Here is a 27,482-nt window from a genome sequence, read left to right on the forward strand (position 1 = left end):
GCCCTTAAAATTTTACATGTAATAGTTATCTAATTGATGGTGTACTTCTTTTACTTGGGTAGATAACAAACCATCCAGATCTTTTCATTCTTTGCCATTCTTGTTCACGTCCTTCCATAAATTCTCCAAGAAGGACCTACCTAATATTCTGGAGGCCTTACATAAAGTCCTGATGGAAGAGGTGCTCCTTTTTTTGTGGATGATATTATACTGAATGCCTCAATACCTAGGACATTACTTGGTCTCTTTAATGAGATATGTGATTAATCAAAAGTTCACCTTAGAATCCTTAGAGGGAAAAACTAAATGAATGAAAAATTCCTATTGGTATGGTATATCTATGATAGGCACTACAAGAGGACAATGAGTTAGGATCAGAATTGAAGAGGAAGAAGAGAGCAGAGTGGATTACATTTGGAAAATTGTGCAATGCTTCTTTTGATTCCAAGCTGGTCTCTGGATTGAAAAACCTATGTTTTTATAAGCATACACAAAGTTATCCTGGTGACACTGTATGTTTTTGAGGCTTAAAACACTACATATTTTGAGGAATTAAATTTTCAGGTGATCCAAAGAGCCATGGAGGAATGCAGACTCTGCCTTTGTATGGGTGGTCTCCCATATCAGAGGTGTCTTGTGAAGTCCCTTATCAGTTTTGATGCCATTTCCTATGCAAAGCCTTTCCTGATGACCTGAGATATAAATGCTTTCTTCCTCTTTAAATTATTTGAATAAATGAATGAAAGAGTACTTATTAAGTACTTATTACCCAGCAAGCCCTGAACGAAGCCCTGGGAATATAAATATAAAAAGCAAGAAGTTTCCTGCTCTAAAGGAGCTTCAGAGTTTTCATTGTGGATTCATGTACATTCTTTCATTGGATGATAGACACATATTCAATTAAAAAAGAAATTGAAAAGTTCCCAATTCATTCAAGCTTCATCCAAACCTAAGAGCAAAATAAACTTATTAGTCAGAATCAGCTCTTAACAAATACAAATAACTTTTGAAAGGACATTGTGAAATATTACAAAGAAATCATTTAAATTGTGCAAGATTAAAAAGATATGCATGGAGCTGAAGTTCTCAGAAGAAACCTGCTAAATTGTAGAGAGAGTAGCATAAATGGAATTGAGTAGAGGCTGGTAGTAAAAAAGAAACACATCTGAAAAGCATATAGATTCTTCAGAATTATTGTAAACATACTATATTTCTTGATTATTAATGTCAATTGAGGCTCCAAAACAGGGAGAGGTGTGTTTACCAAAGATGTATACAACCTTGATGTATTTTAATAGATCTTGTTGGTCTTAGAGATTTCCGTTTTTGTATATAACAATGTATTAATGATATTAAGTCCTGGGGCATTGCCGTCACTCCTAAATGAAATGTTGAATCATTTAAAGGAATTTGATCTAATTATCTACATAGTGAAAACTAAGTGGATGAAGGATTCTTTTTTTGTTGTTGTTTAGATTAAAATGTACAGGTAGATGAATCACCCATAGAGCTCATCCCTAATTCTGCAGACGATGTGAATGTACAATATGGTAGGCCCACATTTGAACAGGAGAAGGAGCATGGTCTGGAGTGCTTTTAATGATCTCAAAATTCTCCTTGAAACAAAGGGCCATCTTTCTAACAAGATTCTTCCAGTGATGCTATATAGTGGTGACTCATGGAATAGCACAATCTCTAAAGAATTAAATTCAGGGTCACCCAAAGGGTAATGGAGAGGTACATAGTGGGAGTGAACAGGCTGCAAGACATTACGGTTGATGAATAGCATAAACTGTGTCATCAGAGATATATGACTGGGGAAAAATTATGGGTTACACAGTGGAATTGTGGGATAACCAATGGCCAGCCTGCATACTTCATTACTATCTACACGCTGTCAAGACATTGAGAGGAAAGTCTTCAGCATATTGGGTAGAGTTGCTGTCAAGAATTTCTTGCAAGACAGACTAGAATTGAACAGGTTCAGCTGGCAGGGATGGAGTGAGATCTGCAGTGTTGGAGGGAGGGTCAACATTGACAAGATCACAGATTCATCAAAGTATTGAAACACTGAACTAATTTCTTTCAGAGTCATTTGTCATTGTTCTAGATCCAAACCACAAAACTACAGACCTTAAAAAAGTGGAGAGAAAAAAGCTGTGTGTTTTAAAATAACGCTAATGGAAACTCTTCCCTGAGTTCACTAAAGATACTATGTATTCTGTCAAAGCTTAGAGTTAAGTGGTTTTGGCTGTAGAAATTTCATGGAACATTAGTGACATTTTGGTGCCAAAGTTTCTTCAAATTACATCTCTGGAACTCCAACTCACATCTCTGTCAACACTTTCCTTCCTCCCACCCTCTTCATAGTTTAGAGAAGAGAATGAAGTCATTCTTGCTGACCGTCTTTGGGGGACAATACTACTACAGAACTGAATATATCTAGAAGATAGTGATTTTCATGCATATGTTGTTGTCATTATTATTGGAAAGCAGACATTTTTAAAGTACAGGACATTTGTCTAATTTATCTCATTCAGAGCATCATTAGGTTTACTTGCGTGTGTCATAGGCACAACCTCTAGGCTCAGAAAAATGATTTTCTATTTAGGTGTAGGCAAGTTTACTGAATGGCTTCTTTCTCTATATAGTTATCACATATAGATGTTACCAGGTGCTTTTATGATCTCTTCATATGCAGCACAGTTCATAAAATGCTGTCTTGTTTGCCCTTAAACTAAATACTTTTCTGTGGGCCTTTCTGATCCACTCAGGCTAAGTCTTGAATCCCTTAGTTCTTTTTGTGTTATGGCCTACTCATTGTAATGGGTATGATATTTGCTTTCTCAATTAATTGTTTTAAACACTGTATTATTTGCCTTCTATAATTCCATTGAATGACTTTTTTAAATTACTGAGTTGGATAACTACCTTATACTGAAAACTACACCCAGCAAATTCCTGACCAGATCTCAAGATCTCTAAGCTTTTCTGTCACAAATTTATAAAGAGAAGTTTTCTTGAAGATATAAGGACCTTTGCCTATTTTTTTTTATCAAAATGGAGCCAAAACGAAGCCCTGGGGGTGCTGGAGAAAGGCAGTAAATCATTTCCAGTCATAACCTAGCTTCAAATACTTTAGTCTACCTTAAGTTTATTTGGTCTCAGAAATGAAATTTTCAGCAGTCATCTTCATTGGAATGACATTCTTGTGTTGGGGATTATTTTAAAAACTTTGACTTTTAAAGGTAAAAAAGGAACACATGGTATTGTTACAAAGAAAACACATATCTGGAGAATCATAGCTTTTGGAATCCTCAGTTTTTAATCTCAGACAAATTTAAATATATTTGGGCTTCCTACTGAGGGATAGAAACTAGACTTGTAAGTTAACTGGTAGATAGAAGTCCCTGGTAAGGAAACTCCCTCTGCCAGTGCTAGTCAGGACCTTCTCTACAACTATTTGACTTAAGGAGTTGTCTAGAGCTTTCAAGGAGGCAGCGGCGTGGCATAGTGGATAGGGTACTGTGACCGAAGTCAGGAACACTGACTTCCTGAGTTCAAATCAGACTTCAGACACTTAATAGCTGTGTGACCCTGGGCAAGTCACTTAATACTGTTTACCTCAGTTTCCTCATCTGTAAAATGAGCTAGAGAAGGAACTGGCAAACCACTCCAATATGTTTGCTGAGAATATCCAAAATGTGACCCTGGGCAAGTCACTTAATCCCAATTGCCTAAAAAAAGAAAGAAAGAAAGAAAGAGAATATCCAAAATGGTGTCACAAAGAGTTGGACATAACCAAAACAACTGAAAAACAGAGCATTCAAAGGTTAAGTAACTTGCCCAAGGGTGAGGGAGCTAGTATGTATCCAAAGAGAAACTTGAACCCAAATATTCCTGGCTCAGGGGCCAATTCTATATCCTGTGCTATGTTGCTTCTCTTTCTGCTAAAGACAGCTATAATTGTATTTAGTATAGATCTGATTTGCTGATTGCACTTAAATAGTTGTGAAAGGAAGTTTTTGTTTGTCATAGAAACCTTTTTTTTTTGGTCAGGATCATTGTATATTTGATTTTCTCAATAATATTGAAAAGTGTTTTATTATTCCCTTTTGATATGAGTAATCTTATGAGTAGCATTAGGCTGGCTACAGTTACTATGGTTATCTGTTCCACATTGCAGGGGTTAGGGGCACTGTGCCCCTGTGATCTGGAAAGTACGTGTAAAATTTTTTGGCCCTCCCTTCATACCAAAGAAGTCTGAATTTTTCTTTCTTTCTTTCTTTCTTTCTTTCTTTCTTTCTTTTTTCTTTCTTTCTTTCTTTCTTTCATGGGGATTTACAGTACCTTATTGTAATATTTGGGTTAAGTATTTGGTCATAGGCTCTATATCATTTTCTGGCCTTCCTGTGTCATCTGGAGCTTCTGCAAGACTCCAAAAAAATTTCCATTTAATTTTTATGCCAACTCATGATATATTGAAATCATGCAATGTGGAAGGGATAACTGCAAATTAGTTCAGAGAACAGTAGAATCAGATAATTTGGGATATATATAAACTATAAAAAATTAGGTTTTTTTCCCCAATTTGTCTTCTGTCTTTTTTGAAAAATGTAGATTTAGGAAGGGGGAAAATAGAATTTGTATTTATGCTTGAAGGCATGTCTTAATAAATGAATTTTGCATAAATTTCTTGACTTGAAAAATCAGGTCAACAAAATCCTAGTTATTATTATTAGCCTTACTCTTATTTATTTGCCACCCAGGCCTGTGATTTCACTGATGTACACAAATCCCAGTGAAGAACTCCATATATCAGTGCAGATCAGTAGTTATTGAAGTTAGTCATGGAGAGCTATTTAGGAAACTGAGAAATTAAGTGATTTGTTCATGGCCACTTAACCATTCTGTATCAGAGGCAGAATTTGAACTCCGGTCTTTCTGACCCCAAGGCTAGCTCTCTGTCCACGATGTCAAACTTCCTATTCACAGTGCTACTTCTAAAAATAATCTTAGTATTCATTATGGTAATAGTTATCATGTTAGAGTCTCTTTATAATGGGAATGTTATAAAGATATGGAGAAAAAACTTTGTCTCTCAGGTTCACCAGGGTTATGGAATAATGTCTAGCTATCTTCAGAGAAGGCTTAATTATGACTCAGACTCAGAACAAGTTGTTCAGTATACTGAGTACTAAGACAAGAAATGTGAGCTCAGTAGAACTGTGAGACCTGAATTGGGGAAATCTCAGTAACCATGTTCTTTTTTGTCCCTGTCTCACTTTCTGCTATAACGTGGAGATATATGGGTTAATCAGATATATATTTAGTGGGGACAGTTTTCTTCCTTATCCCACTCTTTAGTGAGTAGTCAAAGACATAATGATCCAAGGCCTAGTGTCATTTCTTTCCTTTTTCAAAAAAGTTTTTATTTATATATTTCATTTTAAAAATATTCTAGATTTCCTTCTGTGCCCATCCCCAAGAATCCTGGCTTTTAACAAATGATTTTAGAAAGAAAAAGGGGGATTAAAAAAGTCAACAAAACCAAAACCGGTTGTATATTATATACAACTTTCCATACTCATGGACATTGACTTCTGCAAAGGAGTAGGGGATGTAAAGTGCTCATATCTCTTCTCTGGAAATTGTTCTTTATAATTTCACAACTCTCAGTTTCTGTTTTTTAATGGTAGTTATTCTTTATGCTTAAGTTGTACTCATTGCGTATATTAGTTTCTAGGCTCTTTTCCTTCACTTTACATTAGTTCATGTAAGTCTTTCTGTGCTTCTCATTATGTCTGTCATTTCTTACAACAGAGTAATACTCTATCACTTTCATGTACTACAGTGTTTTTAGCCATTCTCTGATCTTTTTTTTTTTGCCTCAAAAAATGCTGCTTTAAACATTTTGAAGGCTTTCTTTTTGTCAGTTACCCCCTTGGGGTATGTGCTTAGCAGCTCAAGATAGTTTTACATTCAGAATCTAAAATTCATTTTTGACTTAATCTGATTAACTAGTTGCACTTTGTGTATTCACCAAATACTTTTTAACATTTAGTTTTGCTTAGCCTGCATTAACCTGGGCGCACTCAGCTGTGGTGCTAGCATGAGAATATTCCAAATCCTTGTTTCTTCACTCAGCGTACTCACCCTTATTGTATGTAGAAAACTACATCACCACTTTCTTAATTTCCCATTGCTTTTAAATTTTATTAATGAGAATAAAATTTGAATTATAGATTTATGACATTATAATTTTACTTTTATCTCTTAAAAAGTACTATAATTGGTTAATTTTAAATTTAAGTAATGAATTCATCCTCTTAGGAAAAAATGAAATAGTTTAGCAAGTAGATTTTAAAAACATTTAAAAACCACATGAAAACACATGCATGCACATATATGTAAATGCACTACAACAGTGTCTCATTGTAGCCATAATAATGGCTAACACTGTGGTTCTTTTGGTAATTGTGGTTTTGGTCTGGAACAATGATTTCAGTGGTATAGGGAGCCATTGGTAAGGAATTTCTCTCTGTCAGTGCAGATCAGCAACTGTTCTACAAGGGTTAAATCACACGCATGCACACACACACACACACACACACACACACAAATAACTTGTGAATCTAAGTCAGGCTGGATAAATATAGGTGTGAAAAAATAAATATTTTTAACTTACATTTGATTTTTGTTATGATATGCTGCTTAGTAGTTTTTTCTTTTACCTCTTCAATGGCAGATGTAACAAAAAAATTAAATAAAATGCCACTTACCAAAATATATATCCTAAGCAGAAATAGTTGAAATATCTCCTTTTTATAATTTTTCTCTGATGGCAGAGGTATCAAACATGAATTTCTTTTTAATAAAAGAAAAGTTTGTATTGTTTCATAATGACAGCTTGCCTTATTTTTTACAGCAAACTAAAACTATAAACAGGAAACAGCCTGGAAGATATAACCTGGACAGCTATGAACAATCAATTAGACGAATTCGTCCAGCAGAGACTGAAGATATTGCAATTAAGGTTATTTAATTTCTTGAATTCACTCTTGATTCATACACTTCTACTGTTTTCATAGTAGAATTCTGCCAAATTGTCCTCCAGCTGTCCTTGCCACAAATTACCTCTTTGGAATTAACCAGTAAGATGAAATCACTATATACTTTTTAGTTCTCCGTGCCTTTCTCCTCTTCCCTCTATCTGCTTCCTTCCTCAAGGAAGGCATTATATTTCGAGGTAGTAAAAATATATATACTCCTCCCAAATAACTTTTTTATTTCAGGCTCATTGTTAGCAGTAAGTATCCAGCATATTTCCTCTTTTAATCTAGTGTTCAATTAAAATAATTTATGGTAGACCATTATGCTGTCATCATGAATTCTAATTAAGCAAATAATATTATTGTTTTCCTTGATCAGAAGTGGGTTTTTTAAAAATAATCTTCAATATCACCAGAAACTTTTCTGGGATTCTGGTTCTGCTCATGTACAAGCATAGTTGTTTTATTTAAGATGGTTGGTCCCTACAATTGCCAATAACATTTGCATCATTTCAAGGGTACTTTCTCTGTAGTCAGAGGACCTTGGTTCAGCTCCTGCTTCTGACACTATCTAGCCCTAGGCAAATTGCTTAACTTACCTGGGCCTTAGTTTCTTCACCTGCAAAATGGTAGGATTGGACTAAATGGTCTCTAAGGTCCTGTGATTTCAAAGTAATGTTAATAATCTTAAAATTTTAAAGTTAAATCAGACACCATTTTGGTCATTCAAAAATCATGAAACATCTCAAAGTAACTGAATGCCAGAAAAAAAATACTTAAATATTTTTTTTTCCTCTCAAAAGTACACACTATGTGAAAGGATTAAGGATGTTTCATTGTTTGGCTTGAATTGAAGTTTTAGGAACTATGTCTTGTGTTTTATTGCACAAGGCACTCTATGGATATTTAAAGGGATATTATATGAAAATTAAAGAGAAACGGAGCTGTTTTCACTTAGAAACAGAAAAGAACTGTATTTGAAAAAGAAGTAGCAGGAAGACTTTCCCATACAATAGGTCTGAAACATTCTGTCAATTTGGAATAGTTTGAGACAAGTACTGACATTGGCTGTAGAATGAACTCCGTAGTTTAACATCCTTTCCCTCCCGGTTTCTTTCACTCTTTCAAGCTATTCTTTTTTTTTTTTGGCAATTGGGGTTAAGTGACTTGCCCAGGGTCACACAGCTAGTGTCAAGCATTTGGTCTGAGGCCAGATTTGAACTCATGTTCTCCTGACTTCAGGGCTGGTGCTCTATCCACTGCGCCACCTAGCTGCCCCCTCTTTCAAGCTATTCTATAAACTGTTGCCTGATTAATTGTTAGAATATCACTAATTTGGGGGCCTTTTTCCTTACTATCTTGCCTTTTAAAAATATATCCACAAAAAGTGGGATGAGTAATGCTTTTTATCACTTTTTATATTTGCATTTAAATGTTTCTTTAATCATTTTAAAGCAAAATTGATTTTAGTTTGACCCATCCTACATGAAAATATTTGTCTTTCTGTCTTATCCTGATAATTTTTTCCATGACCTTATTTTCTAGGTGACAAATGGGTATTTTTCATGGGGGAGTGGTTTAGCCACATTATCCAACATAGATATTCGAATCCCAACAGGTAAGAGTCACTCAGGGATTGTGTTGTGTGATGTTCAACAAATAAATTGTGTATTTATCACCAAACACAAAGAATTACAGCTTGATGAAGTAAAAATGGTGCTGATGTAAAATGTAATTATTTATATACTATGAATCGTGGACCGATATGGCATCATGGTATAATAGTGAATAGAACACTACAGTGGAAATTATGAAATTTGACATTAGAGTGTGACTTTGGAAAATATTTACTTTGTTCCTTGATTCCCTATTTTAATAAGTGATGTCTATTGTTTTCATTTTTGTTTGAAATTATCTCCTACTCAGTTTTTGTCTAATGGGTAAATTATATGACACAAAGTGAAGTAGAAAATGGAGTCAATACTCAGATTAATTCAGGTAAAAACTAATGAACTATTTAAATGTGATATTTCAAGATATTTAAAATATTTTTGAGCTGACTTAAAATTTGGGAGCTAAGACTATATCTACTTATATAAGGTAAATAAATGATAGTGGCATTTATCTTGAAAATGCAAGCAAAAGGACCAACGATGCTTTTGCCACAGTAATCTAAGTATTTCATTCAAGACATATTTTTATCACTATCATAGTATTTTGAGCTAGAATGGACGTTAGGAATCTAGTCCAAAGCTTTTATTTTGCACATGAGGAGAGGTCAAGAGAACTCCCTAGGGTAGCTATGACGGGATTTAAATTTTGATCTTCTGGAGGTTGAATGCAATGTTCTTTACTGTATTTCACAATGGGTATGACTTGACTTAGAGAGCTTTAATTTTTCAAGCACCGTGAGGTCAGATATTGACTTGCCTTTCTTTGTATTTCTACTACTTAACACTTAGTAAGCACTTACTAAATACTTTTTGGCTCCCTCTTAACTGACTGTTGACTGGAAGGGAATTTTCAATCATCTAGTCCAAGGCCTTTATTTTACAAATGAAAAAACTGAGACTAAGAAAGGTGAAATAACTTCTCCAAAGTCACATTGGTAGTAGTAGCAGAGTTAGAGTTCAAATCCAGTTACTGTAATAATAATGACAACAGCAGATAGATAATGCTTTAAATTTTGCAAAGTACTTTACGTTTATGATCTCATTTGATGAATATCCACAGTAAGTTACGATATGCAGTTGGATGGAAAATCTCTATAGCTCATCAATAAGTATATACTGATATGTAGATATGTCAAATGGACAATGAGTTGAGCCCAGAAAAACAGGAGAAGAATGGGCTGGATTGCTTCTGGAAAATTGCAAAGTTCTTTTAATGAATTCAAGCTTCTTCCTGAAAAAAGGCCCATCTTTTTCATAACAGTCTTCTTTCTGAGATGATATATGGCTACAAGCCATAGAATCCTACAGTCTCTAAAGAATTAAAGTTAAGGATCACCCAAAGGGCATTGGAGAAGCGTGTGGAGAGCATTATCAAAAAGTGACAGCAGAGAAGTGATGTAAAGGGTGTCATAAAGGAAATGGATGATTGAAAATTAAACTAAAAAGGGAGTATGCATATTAAGAGCAGCTTATAATTGGTGGAAAGCTGATAAGCTCCATTAGTTTTTTCTTAAAGTCAAGAGAAAGTAAGGAAGACATCCAGTACATTGTATTGGGTCGACCCTTTTGTGGTTAACGTATAGTAAGATATAGATAGCAGTGATACAGGATACGTAGGCGTAGATGGGTTACAATATGGAATACCCACATTGATAATATTGGAATGGCATAAGATGCATAAAGTGAAATGCAAGCTGTTTAAAATATTTTCAGATTGCATTTGATACATAATTTTCTATTTCATGCAGTGATTGAATTTTATTTCATTACTATAGGTCAACTGACAATGATTGTGGGTCAGGTAGGCTGTGGAAAATCTTCTCTGCTCCTTGCAATACTTGGTGAAATGCAGACATTGGAAGGAAAAGTTCATTGGAGCAAGTATGTTTTTTTAAAATTATTGCTTTAAAACTAAATTAAGTTAGTAACATTCAAAGAATTAATTTAAAACTCCATTCTATAATTAAAAAGCAATGTAGAAAAGTTGCATGGTTTGTAAAAATAACAAGTTTAATGGTATAGAATGAATTTTCATGGCAGTGCTTTCTTTTAATTTTCTTTCTACCTGTTTCAGTCTCCTTTGTTAAACTTCATTCATACCATATCCACCTATTGTGGATGCCCCTAAGGTCCTATCCTTGTCTCTCTTCCCCCCCTCACTTGTGATCTCATCAGTTCTTATGAGTTCAGTTATCATCTCTATGTAAATGATTCCCAGATCTATACAATCATCCCCCGTCTTTCTCCTGAACTCCATTCACATTATCTATCACCAACTGCTTACTGAATATTTCGAACTAGTTGTCCTGTAAGAATCTCAAGTCTTGAAAATATATTCAAAACAGAGCCCATTATCTTTTCCTCTAAACTATCTCCTCTTCCAAACTTCCTCATTATTTTCTAGGTTGCCACCATTTTCATAGTCACCCACATTTGCACCCTTGGTGTCATCTTTGATTCTTCCAACTCACCTCACATATCCAATCAGTTGACAAATCTTCTAGTCTCTACCTTTGCAACATCTCTCAGATTTATATTTCCTTTTCACTTACATAGCCACTACCCTTGTTCAGTCACTTAGCACTTCTTACCTGTAATATTGAAATGGCTTTCTAATTGGTCCCTCCTTTTCAAGTCTCTCCCCACTCCAACCCATTGTCCACTCAGCTGCCAAAGTGATTTTCCTAAAACACAAGTCACTCTCCTACCATACACTCAATGAACTACAGGGGTACTCTGTTACCTCCAGGATCAAATATAAAGTCTCTTGTTTGCCATGAAAAGCTCTTCAATACCTAACCACTTTCTGACTTGCAAGTCTTATACCTGGCTCACCTGTATATATGCTATGATTCAGCCATATTGGACCTAGATGTTCACCCATGAAATTTCATGCCCAATCTCTTTGCCTTTGTATTGGTTGTTCCCCATGCTTGTAATGCTTTCCTTCTTTCCAACTAAGTCCATGATGTGCCTTCTCTACTTGTATTAGCACTTCTATTTTCTCCTTGCTGGTAACCTAAACCCTGACCCTTTGCCCTGTCTTGCTGGGGCTCAGTTCTCCATTCCACTTCCAAGCCTGCTCAATGTAGTACTGCCCCATTTGAGCTCCTTTCTTAACCTTTACTCCGTCATAGATCACCTTTCTGGGGATCTTCTTCCATTAGAATGTAAGCTCTGAGGGGAGGGGCTGTTGTGCTTTCTTGTATTTGTTTCCCCAATTCTTAGCACAGTGTTTGGCAAATAGTCAGAGCTTAATAAATGCTCTATCTATCACTGTTGCCTCATAGAATCCTCACCTTCTCTTGAGACTCACCTTAAATGCCAACTCCTGCAGGAAGCCTTTCCAGAGTGGCCCCCACCCCCGACCCCCACTAGCATGTTTCCCTAATAGATTACCTTTTATATACTCTGTATGCATCTATTTATTTACTTGTCTCTCCCACTAAATGTAAGCTTCTTGAGGGTAAGGACTATTTTCGTCTTTGTATTCCTGGCACTTAACACAGTGCCTGGCACAAAGTATATAATACATGCTTGTTGATAAACAGAATTAAAGAAAATTATATCAGTAACTTAGGAGACATTTCCTAGTGCCTTATTTCTATTCCTACCATGGAAAGGTTTTATGTCTGAAATGCAGAAGAATCCAGCTAGTGCTATTCTGCCTTACTGAAGGCTGAGGCAGGGAACTTTTCAACTAAGGTTTATGTTGCCCTGCTGTTCCATTATGCATTGCATTTCTTCTCAATAGCTGGTACATACTCTGCAAGGAGGTCTTCAGGTTAATTTTGACTAAAAGGAAAGGAACTAGACCTGTGGTTCATTTGGTGTAGAAAACTCCTGGGTGAGGCAATTCACTTTAACAATGCAGGTCTGCACTTTCTTGAGTCTTAGAAAGATGCTTACAGCATGGAGAGGTAATATAATGATTACATGATTATAATATAGCATTTTAATATTTAATTTTATTGTTTTTATTAACAGCCATTCTTTGATATCACAGTATCTCAGTATCACAGTTCTAAGGGATGTCAAAAGTTATCTAGTCCAAAATCTATTAGGACATCCCTGATAAGTGAGTCTCCACCTAAAGACCTTCTAGTGAAAGAGAAACCACTACTTGCCAAAAATCTCATTACACTCTGGGGAAGGTATCATAGTTAGGAAGTTTCCCCTCATATTGGGCTTATAATCTGTCTTCCAGAAACTGGTAGCCATTGTTTTTAATTCTGAATTCTGTGACGAAACCTCATCTAGTATCTCTTCCAATAGCTTCAGATATTTGCATATCACAATCATGTCCCCCTGAAGTGCTCTCTTTTCCAGTTCCTTCAAATGATTCTTATATATCATGGCCTCAAGCTCTTTTGGGGAAATTCCAAAGATCAAGAGATAAGAAAATGTCTTATTTTTAAGAAAAAGCGAAAGGGCAAAATCTTCAAACTATAGGTTGGTTAACTTGACTTTGATTCCTGACAAAATTCTAGAATTTATTAGTTAAAATATATCTTATGAGCATTTAGACTGGGAAGTAATAATCACTAAGAGTCAGTGAGGCATTACATGTGGGCCAGAAAAATCAACTGTATAAGTATATATATAGAGAGAGGAAGCATTGGCATGGTTGAAAAACAATTTGTATGAAAAAATTTGAAAGTCTTAGGCCAAATCAAGTTTCATATAAACCAACACGGTATAATACAGAGAATATAGGCTTGGGAGTCCAGTGGATTTGGGTTCAGATCTCACCTCTACGATAAGTGCCATAAGGAATTAAGATCCCTGTGTGACTCAGGCAAGTCACTTAACACCTGTTTCCTCAGTTCCCTCAACTGTAAAATGAGAGGGTTAGATTAGATGGTTTCTGAGAATCCTTGTTGCTGCTCTAGATATATGACTCTATGATCATATGAAAGGCTGATATGGCAGTCAAAAAAAGTTAATGTGTTTTAAGCTGCATTAATAGAGGCATAATATCAAGAAAAATCGAAGGGAAAGCACAGTAGAAAGAGTGATGAATTTGGAGGTCATGTTCTCAGGAACAAGCTCTGTATAGTTGATATCTTTTCTGAAATGTTTAACAGTAAACAATGATAATCCAAATATGGTCTCACTCGACCATAGTACAGTTGGATTGTTACCTCTCATCCAAAGACTCTGTGATACTCAAGATTGGAAATTAGTTATCTTTAAAATTACCGATGCTTAATGTTTTTGTATAGGTGTCATGCAAAGGCATGGATTTTATTGTTGGCTTTATTCTTTGATGTCGTCTTCTGTGAATTACTGGGCTTCTAACTGGAAGTCGTATTTTCTTATGGCAACAGTTTATTACATGAATACAGATTTACAATCTTGATACAAAAGTCTAGATACAATTTCAGAACCTCTCACTGTTTTTGCCTGTTACTTCAATCTAAGGAAAAAGGGTGAATATTAGTATCTAACAGTCCCTAATAGTGACCCCTTGTGTAGGATCCCTTGTATACATTCTTGCTTACAAATCTTCAAAACAGAATAACTTTATTTACATAGAGCAAAGAAGAGACACTGATCTGAGGCCCCTTCCAGTGAGGTCATGGGTTAGAGCTGGAATAGCCTTACAAGGCATCTAGTTCAAACCCTGATTTTACAAGCAAGGAAACTTTAATGTCACTTGACTGAAGCTGCCCTCTCTAAAGTTGCCAGTGATCTCTCAATAGCTACATCTGATGTCCCTTTTTCAGTCTTAAGCCATCTTGACTTATCTGCTTTATTTGATACTATTGGTAACTCTCCTGGCTAAGTTTTCATGATATTCTTGTCTTAGTTTGCCTCCTACTTGTATGACCACCTTCTGAGTTTCCTTCTCTAGTTTACTATCCCTATTCCCTTATCCTTCTACAACCTCATCAGATCGCATGGGTTTAATGATCATCTCTATGCTGATGACTCCTAGGTTTGTTTATCCAACCCTAGTCTCTCCTCTGAGCTTCAATCAGACATCACCAATGGCTTGTTGGACCTTTCAGATTGATTTTCAGAGACATCTTATATCTAAAACTGAATTCATTGTCTTTTCCCTCTTCCAAACTTCTTTCAAGTTTTCAGGTTCATAATTTCTAGCACCTCTTTGATTCCATGCTCTTTACTACACATATTGAATTGGTTTCTACACCTTCCTTTTTCTACCTTCATCTTTCTTATCTGTCGTCTTCACTCCACTCATACAGCTGTTACCTTAGCTCAGGCCTTCATCAAGTCTCATCCAGATGATCACATCAGCTCTCATCACTTCAGTTCATCCTACATTGCCAAATTAATTTTCCTTAAGCATAAGTCTGACCATCCTATTCCCTCACTCAGATACAATTCCAGTGGCTTATGATTTGCCTCCAAGATAGAATATAAATTCTTTAACAATTTTTTTAACATTTTTATTTAGAAAGTTTTTAATTCCAAGTTCTATCCCTCCTTCCCTCCCTCTCTTGTCCCCTCCCTGGGACAGTAAGCAATCAGATATAAATTATGCATGTGCAATTATGTAAAACATTTATATAAGAAGACTTGAATAAAAGAAAAACATCAAAAAAAAGAAATTGAAAAATGGCATGCTTCAGTCTGTATTCAATCAACATCAGTTCTTTCTCTGGCGGTGGGAGGTATGCTTCATCACTAGTCCTTTGGGATTGTCTTGGATGTTTGTGTTGCTGAGAATAGCTAAGCCATTCACAGTTCTTCATTGAACAATATTGCTGTTATTGTGTACAACGTTCTCCTTCTCTTCTGTTCACTTTACTATGTATCAGTTCATGTAAGTCTCTTTAGGATTTTATGAAATTATCCTGCTTGTTATTTCTTACAGCACAATAATATTCCATTACAATCATATACCACAGCTTGTCTAGCCATTCCCCAATTGATGGGCATCCCTTTGATTTCCAATTCTTAGCCACCACAAAAAGAGTAGCTATAAATATTTTTGTACAAATAGGTCCTTTTCCCCTTTTCGGATGTTTTTGGAATATAGACCTGGCAGTGGTATTGCTGGATCAAAGGGTATACACAGTTTTATAGCCCTTTGGGCGTAGTTCCAAATTGCTCTCCAGAATTGTTGGATCAGTTCACAACTCCACCAACAGTGCGCTAGTGTCCCAGTTTTCCCATATCCTCTCCAACATCCAAGATTTTCCTTTTTTGTCATATTAGCCACTCTGATACATATGAGGTGGTACTCTGATCAATAGTGATTTAGAGCATTTTTTCATGTGACTATAGGTAGCTTTGATTTCTTTGTCTGAAAACTGCCTGTTCATATTCTTTGACCATTTATCAAGTGGGGAATGACTTGTATTTTTTTTTTATCAATTTGACTCAGTTCTCTATATATTTGAGAAATGAGGCCTTTATCAGAGATATTTGTTGCAAATTATTCCCCCAGCTTTATGCTTTCCATGTAATTTTGGTTTCATTGGGGTTTTTTTGTGCAAAAACTTTGCAATTTTACATAACCAAATTATCAAAATTATCTATTTTATATTTTGTAATGCTCTCTGTATCTTCTTTGGTCCTAAATTCTTTCCTTGTCCATAAATCTGACAGATAAACTATTCCATGCTCTCTTAATTTGCTTATGGTGTCATCCTGTATATGTAAATCATGTACCCATTTTGACCTTATCTTGGTATACAGTGTGAAGTGTTAGTCTATATCTAGTTTTTGCCATACTGTTTTCCCAGCAGTTTTTGTCAAATAATGAGTTTTTGTTCCAAAAGCTTAAATCTTTGGATTTATCATATACAAGATTACCATGGATTTGTCTTGGCAAGTAGACTCCCAAGTATTTTATATTGTCTGTTATAGTTATTTTAAATGGAATTTCTCTTTCTATCTTTTGCTGCCAGGATTTGTTGGTAATAAATAGAAATGCTGATTATTTATATGAATTTATTTTGTAACTTGAAACTTTGCTAAAGTTGTCAATAATTTCAAGGAGTTTTTTAGTTGATTCTCTAAGTGTAACATCATATCATCTTGAAGAGTGATAATTTTGTTTTCTCATTGGCTATTCTAATTCTTTTAATTTCTATTTCTTCTCTTATTGCTATAACTAACATTTCTAGTACAATATTAAATAATAGAGGTGATATTGGGCATCCTTTCTTCACCCCTAATTGTATTGGTAAGGCTTCTAGCTTATCCTTGTTATAGATAATGCTTTCAGATGGTTTTAGATAAATATTACTTATCATTTTAAGGTAACCTCCATTTATTCTCATCTTATATATATTGTAACATATTGTCGGATTCTGGTTTTTAATCCATTCTGCTGTTTGCTTCTGTTTTAGGGGTGAGTTATCCCATTCAAATTTGTAGTTATGATAATTGTTCATTTCCTCCATGCTGTTTTTTGCTTGTTTATCCCCCTCTCACTCTTACCCTTTACCCTTTCCCTTCTTACAAGTGTTTTGCTTCTGATTACTGACTTCCCCAATATACCTTCATTATCAGTATCCCCTCCTCCTTCCATTATGCCCGTCCATTTTTATTTCCTTATAGGGTGAGATAGATTTCTGTATCCAACTGAGTTTGCATGTTATTCTCTCTTTGAGCCACTTTTGATGAGAATAAGGTTTAAACTTTACCTGTGACTCCCACCCCCTCCGTTATAATAGCTTTTTCATGCTTCTTTTATGTGGGATAATTCAATCTTCTCCTTCTTTTTCCAGTGCAATTTTCTTTTCTCACCCCTAATATATATAAATATAAAAGCCCTAATGTAAACCTTGTATTTAGTTTTTAAGCCCTACACAGGTTCACCTCAACCTATTTTTCTGGTTCCCCTGAACATTTCTCCAAGTCTTGCATTCCACAGTCCAGCCAAATTGGCCTTCATTGCTTTCTTCACACATTATACTCCATCTCCCATCTCTTTGTTATTGTACTGCTTGCTTCCCATTCCTAGGATGCATCCCCTCTTTACCTCTGCCTCACAGATCCCCTCTTATTTTAAGATAAAACTCAAGCACCACCTAATGTATGAAGTCTGTCTTAATCCCTCCCAAATTGCTAGAGCTTTCTCTCCCAAATCACCAAGTTCAATATCCTTTCCACTATATTGTTATGCCTATAGCAGAAGTAGACTGATTGCATTTATAACTGTTGATTATTTTCTCTTTATCCTGTATAGAGCTTGCTTTGTAGGTATTTGTTTGCACATTGTCTCCCCCATCAGACTGTAAGCTCCTTGAGATCAGGGGCTGTCTTTCGCCTCTTTTTGTGTCCCTAACATTTAGTATAATGCCTGCCATATAGTAGGTACTTAATAAATATTGATTGATTAGTTGATTGCTTAACTACATTATATATATTTGTTAATTTTACAGGTACTTATTGCCTACTCCCACCCACTCCATTAAAATTTAAGCTCATGCAAGTAGGTACTGCTGTATTCTTTGTACTTTTATTGCCATTGCCTAGCACAGTGTCTGGCACATCGTAGATATTTTAATACATATTTCTTGATTCACTGACTGATTGAAACTGAGTTTCAAAGAAGTTAAGTGATATGCCTAAAGCCTTTGTTAGTAAATGGTCAACCTGGGATATGAATCTAAGTCTTCTGATTCCATATCCTTTTTTCTTCCCACTGTGCCATACTAATGGTCCCAGATCTTGTACCATATGCCCTGGGTAGGGTCCCAGCAAGAGAGGATGTCAATTTTGCTCCTTCACCAGGGACTATGTACCCGCTACCTCTTTCACTAGCAATTCCCTTCAGTTGCTGCTGTCTTCTGTTCCTGTAATGGGTCATGAACCTTTCTTCCCAGAGTCACTGTTATTTGTTCCAGCAGGCATCATAGTCCCTTATATTGTTATCTCTGTTCTTTGTTATATTCTTTTGCTTCCTTCTCTTTGGATCTGTTCCCTGACCTCAATAGATAAATAGTCAAAGAGATATGAACAAACAGTTCTCAAAAGAATTGCTATTAAAATTGTATGAAAGAATTCCCCAAAGTACTAATAGTAAGAGAAGGGCAAATCAAAACAACCCTGAGGTTTCATCTCACACCAAGAAAATTGGCAAAGATGACTAAAGAAAAGAATAGTCAATGTTGGTGATGTAGTGAAAAGAGCAACACATTACCACATTGTGGGCAGAACTATGATTTAAGATTATACAAAGAAACTAACTAAAATATCCGTATCTGTTGGCCCAGAAATGTTGCTACTAAGTACATTCCCCAAAGAGGTATTTTGTAGCATCATTTTTTTTGTGGTAGAAAGAACTAGAAACAAAGTAGATGCCCATTTTGGGGGGATTGGTAAACAAAGTGTGATCTGTGAATGTAATAGAATAGTACTGTTATAAGATACAACAAATGTGATGAATATAGGGAAGCATAGAAAGACTTTCATGAATTGATGCAGAGTGAAGTAAGCAGAACCATGAAAACAATATACTTAATGACTATAACAATGTGAATGGAAAGAACAACCACAACATAGTCAAAAATTAGTATTTAAAAAATCTCAAAGAACAAGCAGGACCCAAAGAAGAGTTATGAAAAATACCTCCCACTACTCCTTTGCACTTCTGTAGGGCACGTATGAGTGATACACTATGTGTGTTTTTGAATGTATATATACATATAAAGTCACACTTTCTTTGAGAAATTATTTCATTTTGCTTATTTTTTTGTCTTTTTCCTTTTCCTTTTAAAGATGTTTATAGCAGATAGCTCTCTGAAAGGAGAAGGGGGGAAAGATATATGGAGAAATTTAGGCAATATAAAAACTAAAGATTTTACTATAAATTTGTTTTTAAACATTAAAAAAATAAAGCATGTCTTAGAAATAAGAAAAAGGACAGGCCAAATACAAGTGCCTATATTTCTATTTTTCAAGAAGAAAGGTCAGAAGGGTTAGACATGATGAGGATCAAATACCTTTGAAAAAAATAAAATTGATACTGTTACAACAGACAGAAAATGATTTGTTACTGATATGGGAGCAGTTTCCAAATTAGCTGACTCTGCACAGTTAGAGCATTGACTTGTTAGAGAAAAGATCTAAATTAATATCATACTAAAACAAAAATGAAATGAAATTATGACCAAGAATTGAGGAAGTTCCAATTTGACCTAGTCAGAAATGGAAAATTGTTAAAATACAGACATCAACACGAACTATCAGCATTTCCTAAGGGAGCTTAAGTAATATAAATCAATTGCCACAATTAGGAGACTAAAAGAGTCTAGAAAAATATCTTAGCGAACACTTTTCTCCTTGACAAGTGTTGCCAAGGGCAACACCGGTTTAGACCATAAACTTGGTTTTAAAGTGTTATGAAGGAGGATGGTGGTATAACTTGTATCACCTCATAAAATGAAGAGAAGCAGTGCACAGAAAAAAAAAAAAGAAACAAGTTTACACAACTCTTTACGAGAGGCTCAATTTAGCCAGATCATTCCAAGAGCATTTAAGGACGAAACAGAAAGAAGAAAAAAGGGAAAAGATCCCTAAGCATTTTATAACTTTTTTCCATCAATGACAATGTACCTACTACTTTTAAACTTTACCACCACAATCCTCAATGTCCCAAGAAAGAAAATAGAAATGAAACTAAAGAAAAGGAAAATGGAAAGCATTTCTGAGCCACGCCAAGCAAACACAGGGGAAACCTTTGTTGGAGGTGACATGATTTTGAAGACAATGAGGACCTCAATGTATTTGGAAGCAGAGAACATGTCAAGTGCTTTGAAAAAATGAAGTCTTGTATTATAGATAAAGGCACATGAGAAGATATCTAGAGCCAATAATGCTTAATTTTGTATATCTAGAAAATCTTTATTAAAATTATGATACCATTTGATGAACATTATATATATGAAACATATATAGATATAGATTTCCCCTCCCCCACTTACATGTCATAATAATTTTTAACATTTGTTTTTTTTTAAAGTTTTCAATTCCAAATTCTATCCATCCTCTGTTCCTACTCTCCTCCTCTCTGAGACAGTAAGCAATCAGATACAGATCATACTTGTCCAATCATGTAAAACTTTTCATATTAGTCATTTTGTACAAGAAGACTCAAATTAAAGAAACAGAATGGAAGAAACAAAGTGAAAATTAGCATGCTTCAGTCTGTATTCAAACAATGTCAGTTCTTTCTCTGGAGGAGGATAGTATGCTTCATGATGAACATTTATTAAGTTCCTGTTGTGAGCTAGGTATTGTGCTAAGTGCTAGGGATAAAAATAAGAAAAAAAAAGACAGTCCCTGCCCTCAAGGAGCTTATAATCTAGTGGGGAAGACAGTACACAAAAGCATCAAGGCATGAAACCAAGCACAGCAGCTGGTGGCAGATGAAGAGATGGCTGCCATTTTGAGCCCTCTATAAAAAACGCAACAGTTGGATGGGGATCTCATTCACCATGTCAGAATCACCAAATTTCAAAGTTAGATGAGACCTCAGTAACAACTTCATTCAACCGTAGCCCCAAAAGAATCCCCACTACGGCAAGTTGTCGTCCAGACTGTTTGAAGACTTCTATTGTGTGAGAGTCTCCTATATCCCAAGGTTGTCATTTCAGTTTTGGATAGCTGTATTTTTAAGCAAGTTTTACCTGATATTAAGACTACATTTGCCTCTGTTCCACTTCCACAAATTACACCTTGACCTGCCTTATGGGGTCAAGCAGCACAAGTCAAATGCCTTTTCCTCATGCATGACAGATTTCAAGTACTGGAAGTAAGCTTTCATGTTCTCCCTGAATCTCCTTTCCTCCCTGGTACACGGCTCCAAATCTTTCAGCCAAAACTCCTATGACATGGACTAGAGACCCTTTACCATTTCTGGGTACTTTTCTTTGGATATTCATTAGATTATTGATGTCCTTCATAAACTCTGGCATGTATTATTGTATATAGTACTGCAGGTGAGATATGGCCTGGACAGTGCACAGAGAAGCTATCATTCCTTATTCTTAGAAACTGCATTTTTTGATATAACCCAAGATCATATTAACTTTTTTGGCTGCTTCAGGTCACTGGTGATCCATATTGAGCTAGTATTTCACTAAAATCCTCAGATTTCTTCCAGACAGACTGTCTAACCATACTTTTCCTGTCTTATACCTGTGAAGTAAATTTTTGCAGCCCAAGTGTAAGACATTTATCTCTATTAATTTTCATCTTGGGCCCACCGATTAACCTGCCAAGATCTTTTTGGAACCTGACTCTGTCATTTTGTGTCTCAGCTATCTTTCCCAGTCTTTTGTCATCCATAAATCTGATATGCTTACCACCTATGATTTTATCTAAGTGTATTATAAAAACAATAAAAAGCACAGAACCAAGCAGAGATCCCCAAGGCACTCCACTGGAGATCTCCTTCCAAACTGACATTGGTCTATTAATAACTATGGTTTGAGTCCAACCATTCAGCCATTTCTAAAATTATCTAAATGTTTTGTTATCTAGCCCATATCCCTCCATCTTTTACACAAGTACAGCATGTGATGCTTTATGAAATGCTGTGCTGAAATATAAGTAAACTATGTGTAGTATTGCCCTAATCTACTATCTTTTTTCTTAAATTTAACTAGTAGCATTACAGTCTGAATCTAGAGCAACCAGCTATTTAAAGTTTTACAGTTTTCTTAAAGTAGTAGTCTCTTCTGAAGAGGCTACTACACTCCTGGAACAGCTTCTTGCCTCTTATTTTCTTATTCTTTTAAAGTTTGGTTGGTCATTAAGTTTTTAATAATATTAATTTTCAGATATACCTCTCCCCTCTGCTGCAGTGAATCTTCCCTTATAACAAAGATATATACACACAATAGTTATATGTGGTTCAGTGAAGCCATCTATACATCATTTATATCTGAAAGCAGAACATTCTAGACTCAGTTCCCCACCTCTCAACTTTTCCTTTGAGACAAGCTTATTTATAATAATTTTACAGTACAGTTTTCTTTATTGTTCTTTGTATACACATTGTGTTCATGACTCTGTATATTATTTACCTGATTTCACTTAGTACACTCTGCATCAATTCATACAAGTCTTCTCATCTCTCCCTGAATTCCTCATGGTCATCATTTCGTATGGCACAATAATAATGCATTTCATTCATGTATTACAATTTGATTAACTATTCTCCTATCAGTGGATACCAGTTTATTTCTGGTTCTTTGCCATCACAAAAAGAGTTGCTCTGAATATTTTGGTATATATAGGATCTTTCTGTTTTTAATTTCCTTGGAGTATATCATTAGCAGTATCAATATTTTGAGATCTTTTTTCACTTATTTCTGAATGGTATTTCCAGAATTGCTGGAGTAATCCATAGCTTATCCAATAGTGTATTAGTGTGTCTATCTTCCTGTGGCCCCTCCAACTTTGACTGTTGCTTTCATTTGTCATCTTTGCCTGTTAAAGGTTAAAAGATGAAACCTCCAAGTTGCTTAAATTTTAATGTTTCTTATTATTGGTCTCTTGGAGCAATCTTTCCTGTGGCTGTTGATAGTTTATAATTCTTCTATTTAGTGATAACAACAATAAAACATCCTCAAAGTTAAAAAATTCTGTTTATTTATATGCTTTGATCATTTATCTACTTGGGGAATGAATGCTTAGAGTACTTCACAGTCATATGTTTGTATTAGTTCCCTATATATGATATTATACCCTATGCTTAGATATACCCTTAAAAGAGACATCTGAAACAAAGATTTTTCAGCCAACAGTTTTATTTCTTGCACTAAATGTATTGATTTTCTTTATGTAAAAACTTTTCAATTTCTCTTTATAAAATTTTGTCTCTTATTTCGTTAAGGATTATTGCCATATCCACAGTTGTGAAAGGCATCTCTCCATTTGTCATCCATTTTTAAAAAATCTGTCTTTTTTATATTTTGGTTGTGTCTCCATTTGAAACTTGTAGTTTGCTGTCTAAGATGATGGTCCAAACTGCCTTCCAGTTTCTCCAGCAGATCTTATTCTTCTTAAGTTCATTTGGTTTTGTTTTTGTTTTTTACTTAGGTAGTCTGTTCCACTGATCTATTTTTCTGTTTTTAAATAATAACAAATACTTTTGAGTACTACTTCAAAATATATTTTAGGGTCTGGAAGAGCTGTTCCATCTTTACTTTTGTTTCTTCCTACTTTCTACGGAATTATAGGAGTGCTGATTTAGAGTTTAGATGCTCTCTTATTCCTGTAGTTTTATGACAGTATTCTTTCCTTGTTCTTTTCCTGTCTTGCTACTCCTCAATATCCTTTGCTGGATACTATGTCCTCTTCACCTTCCTTCTGTGTGTGGATGTACTCTAGGGCTCTGTTCCATGCCCTTTTCTCTCTCTCTTTGACTCTCTCATTCTCTGTCTCAGTGTCTTTCTCTGTTCATATGACTGTGTCTGTCTCTCTTTGGCTCTCTTGTCTGTCTCTTCATTCTGTAGTGATCTTATTAGTATTTGTTAGATTCAATTATGTCTATACAGGTGACTCAAATCTACATATCCGTCCTTCATTTCTCCCCTAATTGCTGGTACCATACTGCCTGTTAGATATATCTACCTGGATGTTTCATAATCATCTCAGACATGTCCAAATTGGGACGCATTAGCTTTTCAATTAAATTCATACATCTTCTGAACTTTTCATATTTCTTGATTTACATATACAAGGTACTCAATAAGTGCTTATTGAATGAATGAATTGTGACAATGTACAAAGATGGCAGGTGTCATAATTCAGGTAATAGCTAGTAGTCCAGTATATCACACAGTAAGAAAATAACAGAACTTGGAAGCTTGCTTTTATACTCAGGTCCTTGGATACCAAGTTTTGTTTTTATTTTTTCTATTATACTCTACTGACTGATTGAATATGATCATAGAAAACATATTGACTGAATTCCTTATATAATTTAGCCTATTCCTTTGAATATAGTATATTCTTTAGGTTTTTCAAATTTTTGATATTGTTTTCTTCAGAGCACCAAGTACCTTATTAACTAATTATATGGGATGGGTGAAATGAATACTGTAGCTGACCAAAAAAATTTTGCTGACAATTTCAAACCACCTTAGTGTAAGATGACTATAGAAGAGCACTCAAGGTGATTAGTTAGCATAAGTTCCCTCTCTCACTATTTTTAAAAGCAAGAAAAATAGTCTTTTTCCCTCCTTGAGAAAATTATAATTTATATATTAAGAATGTTGAAAGGCACTTGAAAATTATTTATTTTTTTGAGTTTGGAATTATTAATTAGCATATTTCTGTCCAGGAGAATCATTAAAATAGATACAATAAAATGTGGTCAAATGGTAGATCTAACAGTTATTTTATTATAAAAATCAATTGGGATAAAAGTGATGGAGACAAAATTTTTATTGATAGTGATAGTTGACAATTCAGGGAAGCAGCTCCTTTGCCTCTGCAGAATAGGGGACACCTCCTTCCATGCAGATCTTGGCCAATAAGTGACTTAGCTGATAAAGTTAAATGACTTGTCCAAAGTTACACTGTAGTAAACATCAGAGATGGAATTTGAATCTTCCTGATTCCAAGCCTAGCCATCATGCCAAATATGATCAATATGCTTACTTGGGAAATAATAGTAAAACAAAACAAAAACTACACTTGGCCAAAAATTATCTTCCACCATTTCCAAGGAAGACCTCTCTGTTTCCTGGCTTTATGAATTTTATTCTGAATTTTTCATGGAGGAGAACATATGCAGTAAGTTCTCTTAACCTGTTGCTTTGAGAAGTTTTTTTCCCCCCCTATAGAGAAAAGAGTTGTTACTTTAGGTCCAGGCCATACCTACCAGGAAGTTTCAAAAAAATCAAGGAAAGATAAATGGAAACAGTGACATAGATACAGTTTCATAATAACAGAACTAGACTGTCCTAAAGTATTTATTTTGAGCCATTTACCTCTACTGTAGTGATGGAAGGTTAATGGTTAACCAAGGATGCTTAAAATCATTCTTTTTTTTCTTTGTATCTCTTTGATGATTCTGAGGGACTATTGCAAAAACTTCCAGAGTGGACTATCATTTGTCAGCGGGCTATGACCTACCATGTGTAATTACAATAAAAACAATGAAGTGTAAGGGCTTCTTAGTAGCATTAATAAAATCCCAGTGCCCTAGGTTTGAACATGTATGACTTTGACAGACTCCAAAACATTACCAGCTGCAAATAAACTCTAGATAAAGTTATGAAGAAATCAGACATTTGTCTTTCCTTTTCTTTGGTGTCATCTTTTCTGTGTCTTCTCAGTTCAGATGTTCCTGGTTTTTATAACTTTTTTCCTCTCTTTCAAAGCCTGCTCTCAGGAAAAACTCTAATGTCAGATATATAAAAATTAGTATGGAGTTAGTACATTAACTGCCAAGGGTATTTGTATATTAACTTTATTTGTAGTTGAGTAATGAAAAGCTTCTCTCCAGCATACTAGCCATTGTGATTCAATGAATTTCAACCATCATCAGACTGGCATGGGAAGGTCTCTGTTTTCATCTATGTTGTGGAACAAAATCTGGTCAATTGTTCATTTTTATGTATTTTGAATGAGTTAGTCCTAAATAGATTTATTCCTACACAGATGGCCCTTAATTACTATGGTATAATTTTAAACCTATGCTAGCATACAGTCACTAGCACAATCACAAAGCATACTTCTGGCAGCTATCTATGAATTGGTATATATTCAGAAAATATTAATATGAATGCAGTTCAAATGAAAATAGCCCAAACCATATTACATATTCATCATTCAAGTGGAAATTAGTTTAGGAATATCATGTTATGTGTTATTGGAATATTGTGTTATTTTTCATCTTCATTACCAGAATTTATATAGATTTACCTAGAATATTAGAAATGAAAGAGACTTCAACACCAATGAGGAAAATATTACCAAGAAAGATAAAATGACTTGCTCAGGTGGACTTGTAACAATGCTAGAGCTAGATACATTCATAACCAAGTGAACCTAGTCACAACCAGTATCTGTTATGGATAGGCATAGTATTGTTTACTAAATATGAGCTTAGTAAATATCTGTTGTCTAGCTGATAACATAGAAGAGTAGAATTTTATGTCTAGTTTATTATTATGGAATTCTAACCTGTGTTTACCTTTGAAATCAAAATAAAAATTATATTAGGAATTTGAGTATTTACTATACCTAATGTTTATTTTGCCCCTTACATAAAATATGTACACATTAATTATACCCATTCCTTGAATAATGAACATTATTTACCATACTTGCAGTGTAAATGAATCAGAGCCTTCTTTTGAAGCAGTCAGAAGGTATTATTTCTGTTTTAACTATGTTTAATAAAAATAATTTTCTTTCTCAAACTTTCCTTGAAACTTAACCTTTTACTCCCTAGTCATTTTGTTTTTTTCTTTTCCTATAACAAATAATTCATGAGAATGTGTTAGCCAAAATTTAAGGGCAGTGGTTCTCAACCTGATTAGGCACAACTACCAGTTTAACAGAAATAGTCTCATTGGGCCAGAGAGTTTACTCAACAGCAAGTTTTATACACCTTGATTTCAGCTAAAGTTCATATTTTTTTTAAATCAAATTGGGATTGGGCTCTATCCACATAAAATTACAGATGGGAATGGGAACTAAATAATAATAATGGAGCATTGGAGTCTTCCATTCAGATAAGGAAGGAGACCCAGAAGCAGCAATGCTAAAAACCTAAAGAATCAGAATGGATTCTTGTGCCCAAGGT

The 27,482-nt window shown here is 34.9% G+C and overlaps 1 protein-coding gene and 1 long non-coding RNA gene across 2 annotated transcripts in view; one reads left to right on the forward strand and one right to left on the reverse strand.

Moving 5' to 3' along the window:
• The window catches only part of ABCC9 (ATP binding cassette subfamily C member 9), a 195,648-nt gene that overhangs the window by 81,722 nt on the left and 86,444 nt on the right, over positions 1-27,482 (forward strand). Inside the window, 4 exon segments of the mRNA XM_020994153.2 lie at positions 6,929-7,036; positions 8,598-8,670; positions 10,501-10,606; positions 27,007-27,045. Coding sequence (XP_020849812.2) covers positions 6,929-7,036; positions 8,598-8,670; positions 10,501-10,606; positions 27,007-27,045 — 326 coding nt within the window.
• Positions 1-27,482, reverse strand: part of LOC110213740 (uncharacterized) — a 135,213-nt gene that overhangs the window by 52,272 nt on the left and 55,459 nt on the right. The gene's annotated exons all lie outside the window — the stretch shown is intronic.

This window comes from Phascolarctos cinereus, unplaced genomic scaffold (genome assembly GCF_003287225.1).
Source record: "Phascolarctos cinereus isolate Bilbo 61053 unplaced genomic scaffold, phaCin_HiC Scaffold_1;HRSCAF=81, whole genome shotgun sequence".
Classification (NCBI taxonomy): domain Eukaryota; kingdom Metazoa; phylum Chordata; class Mammalia; order Diprotodontia; family Phascolarctidae; genus Phascolarctos; species Phascolarctos cinereus.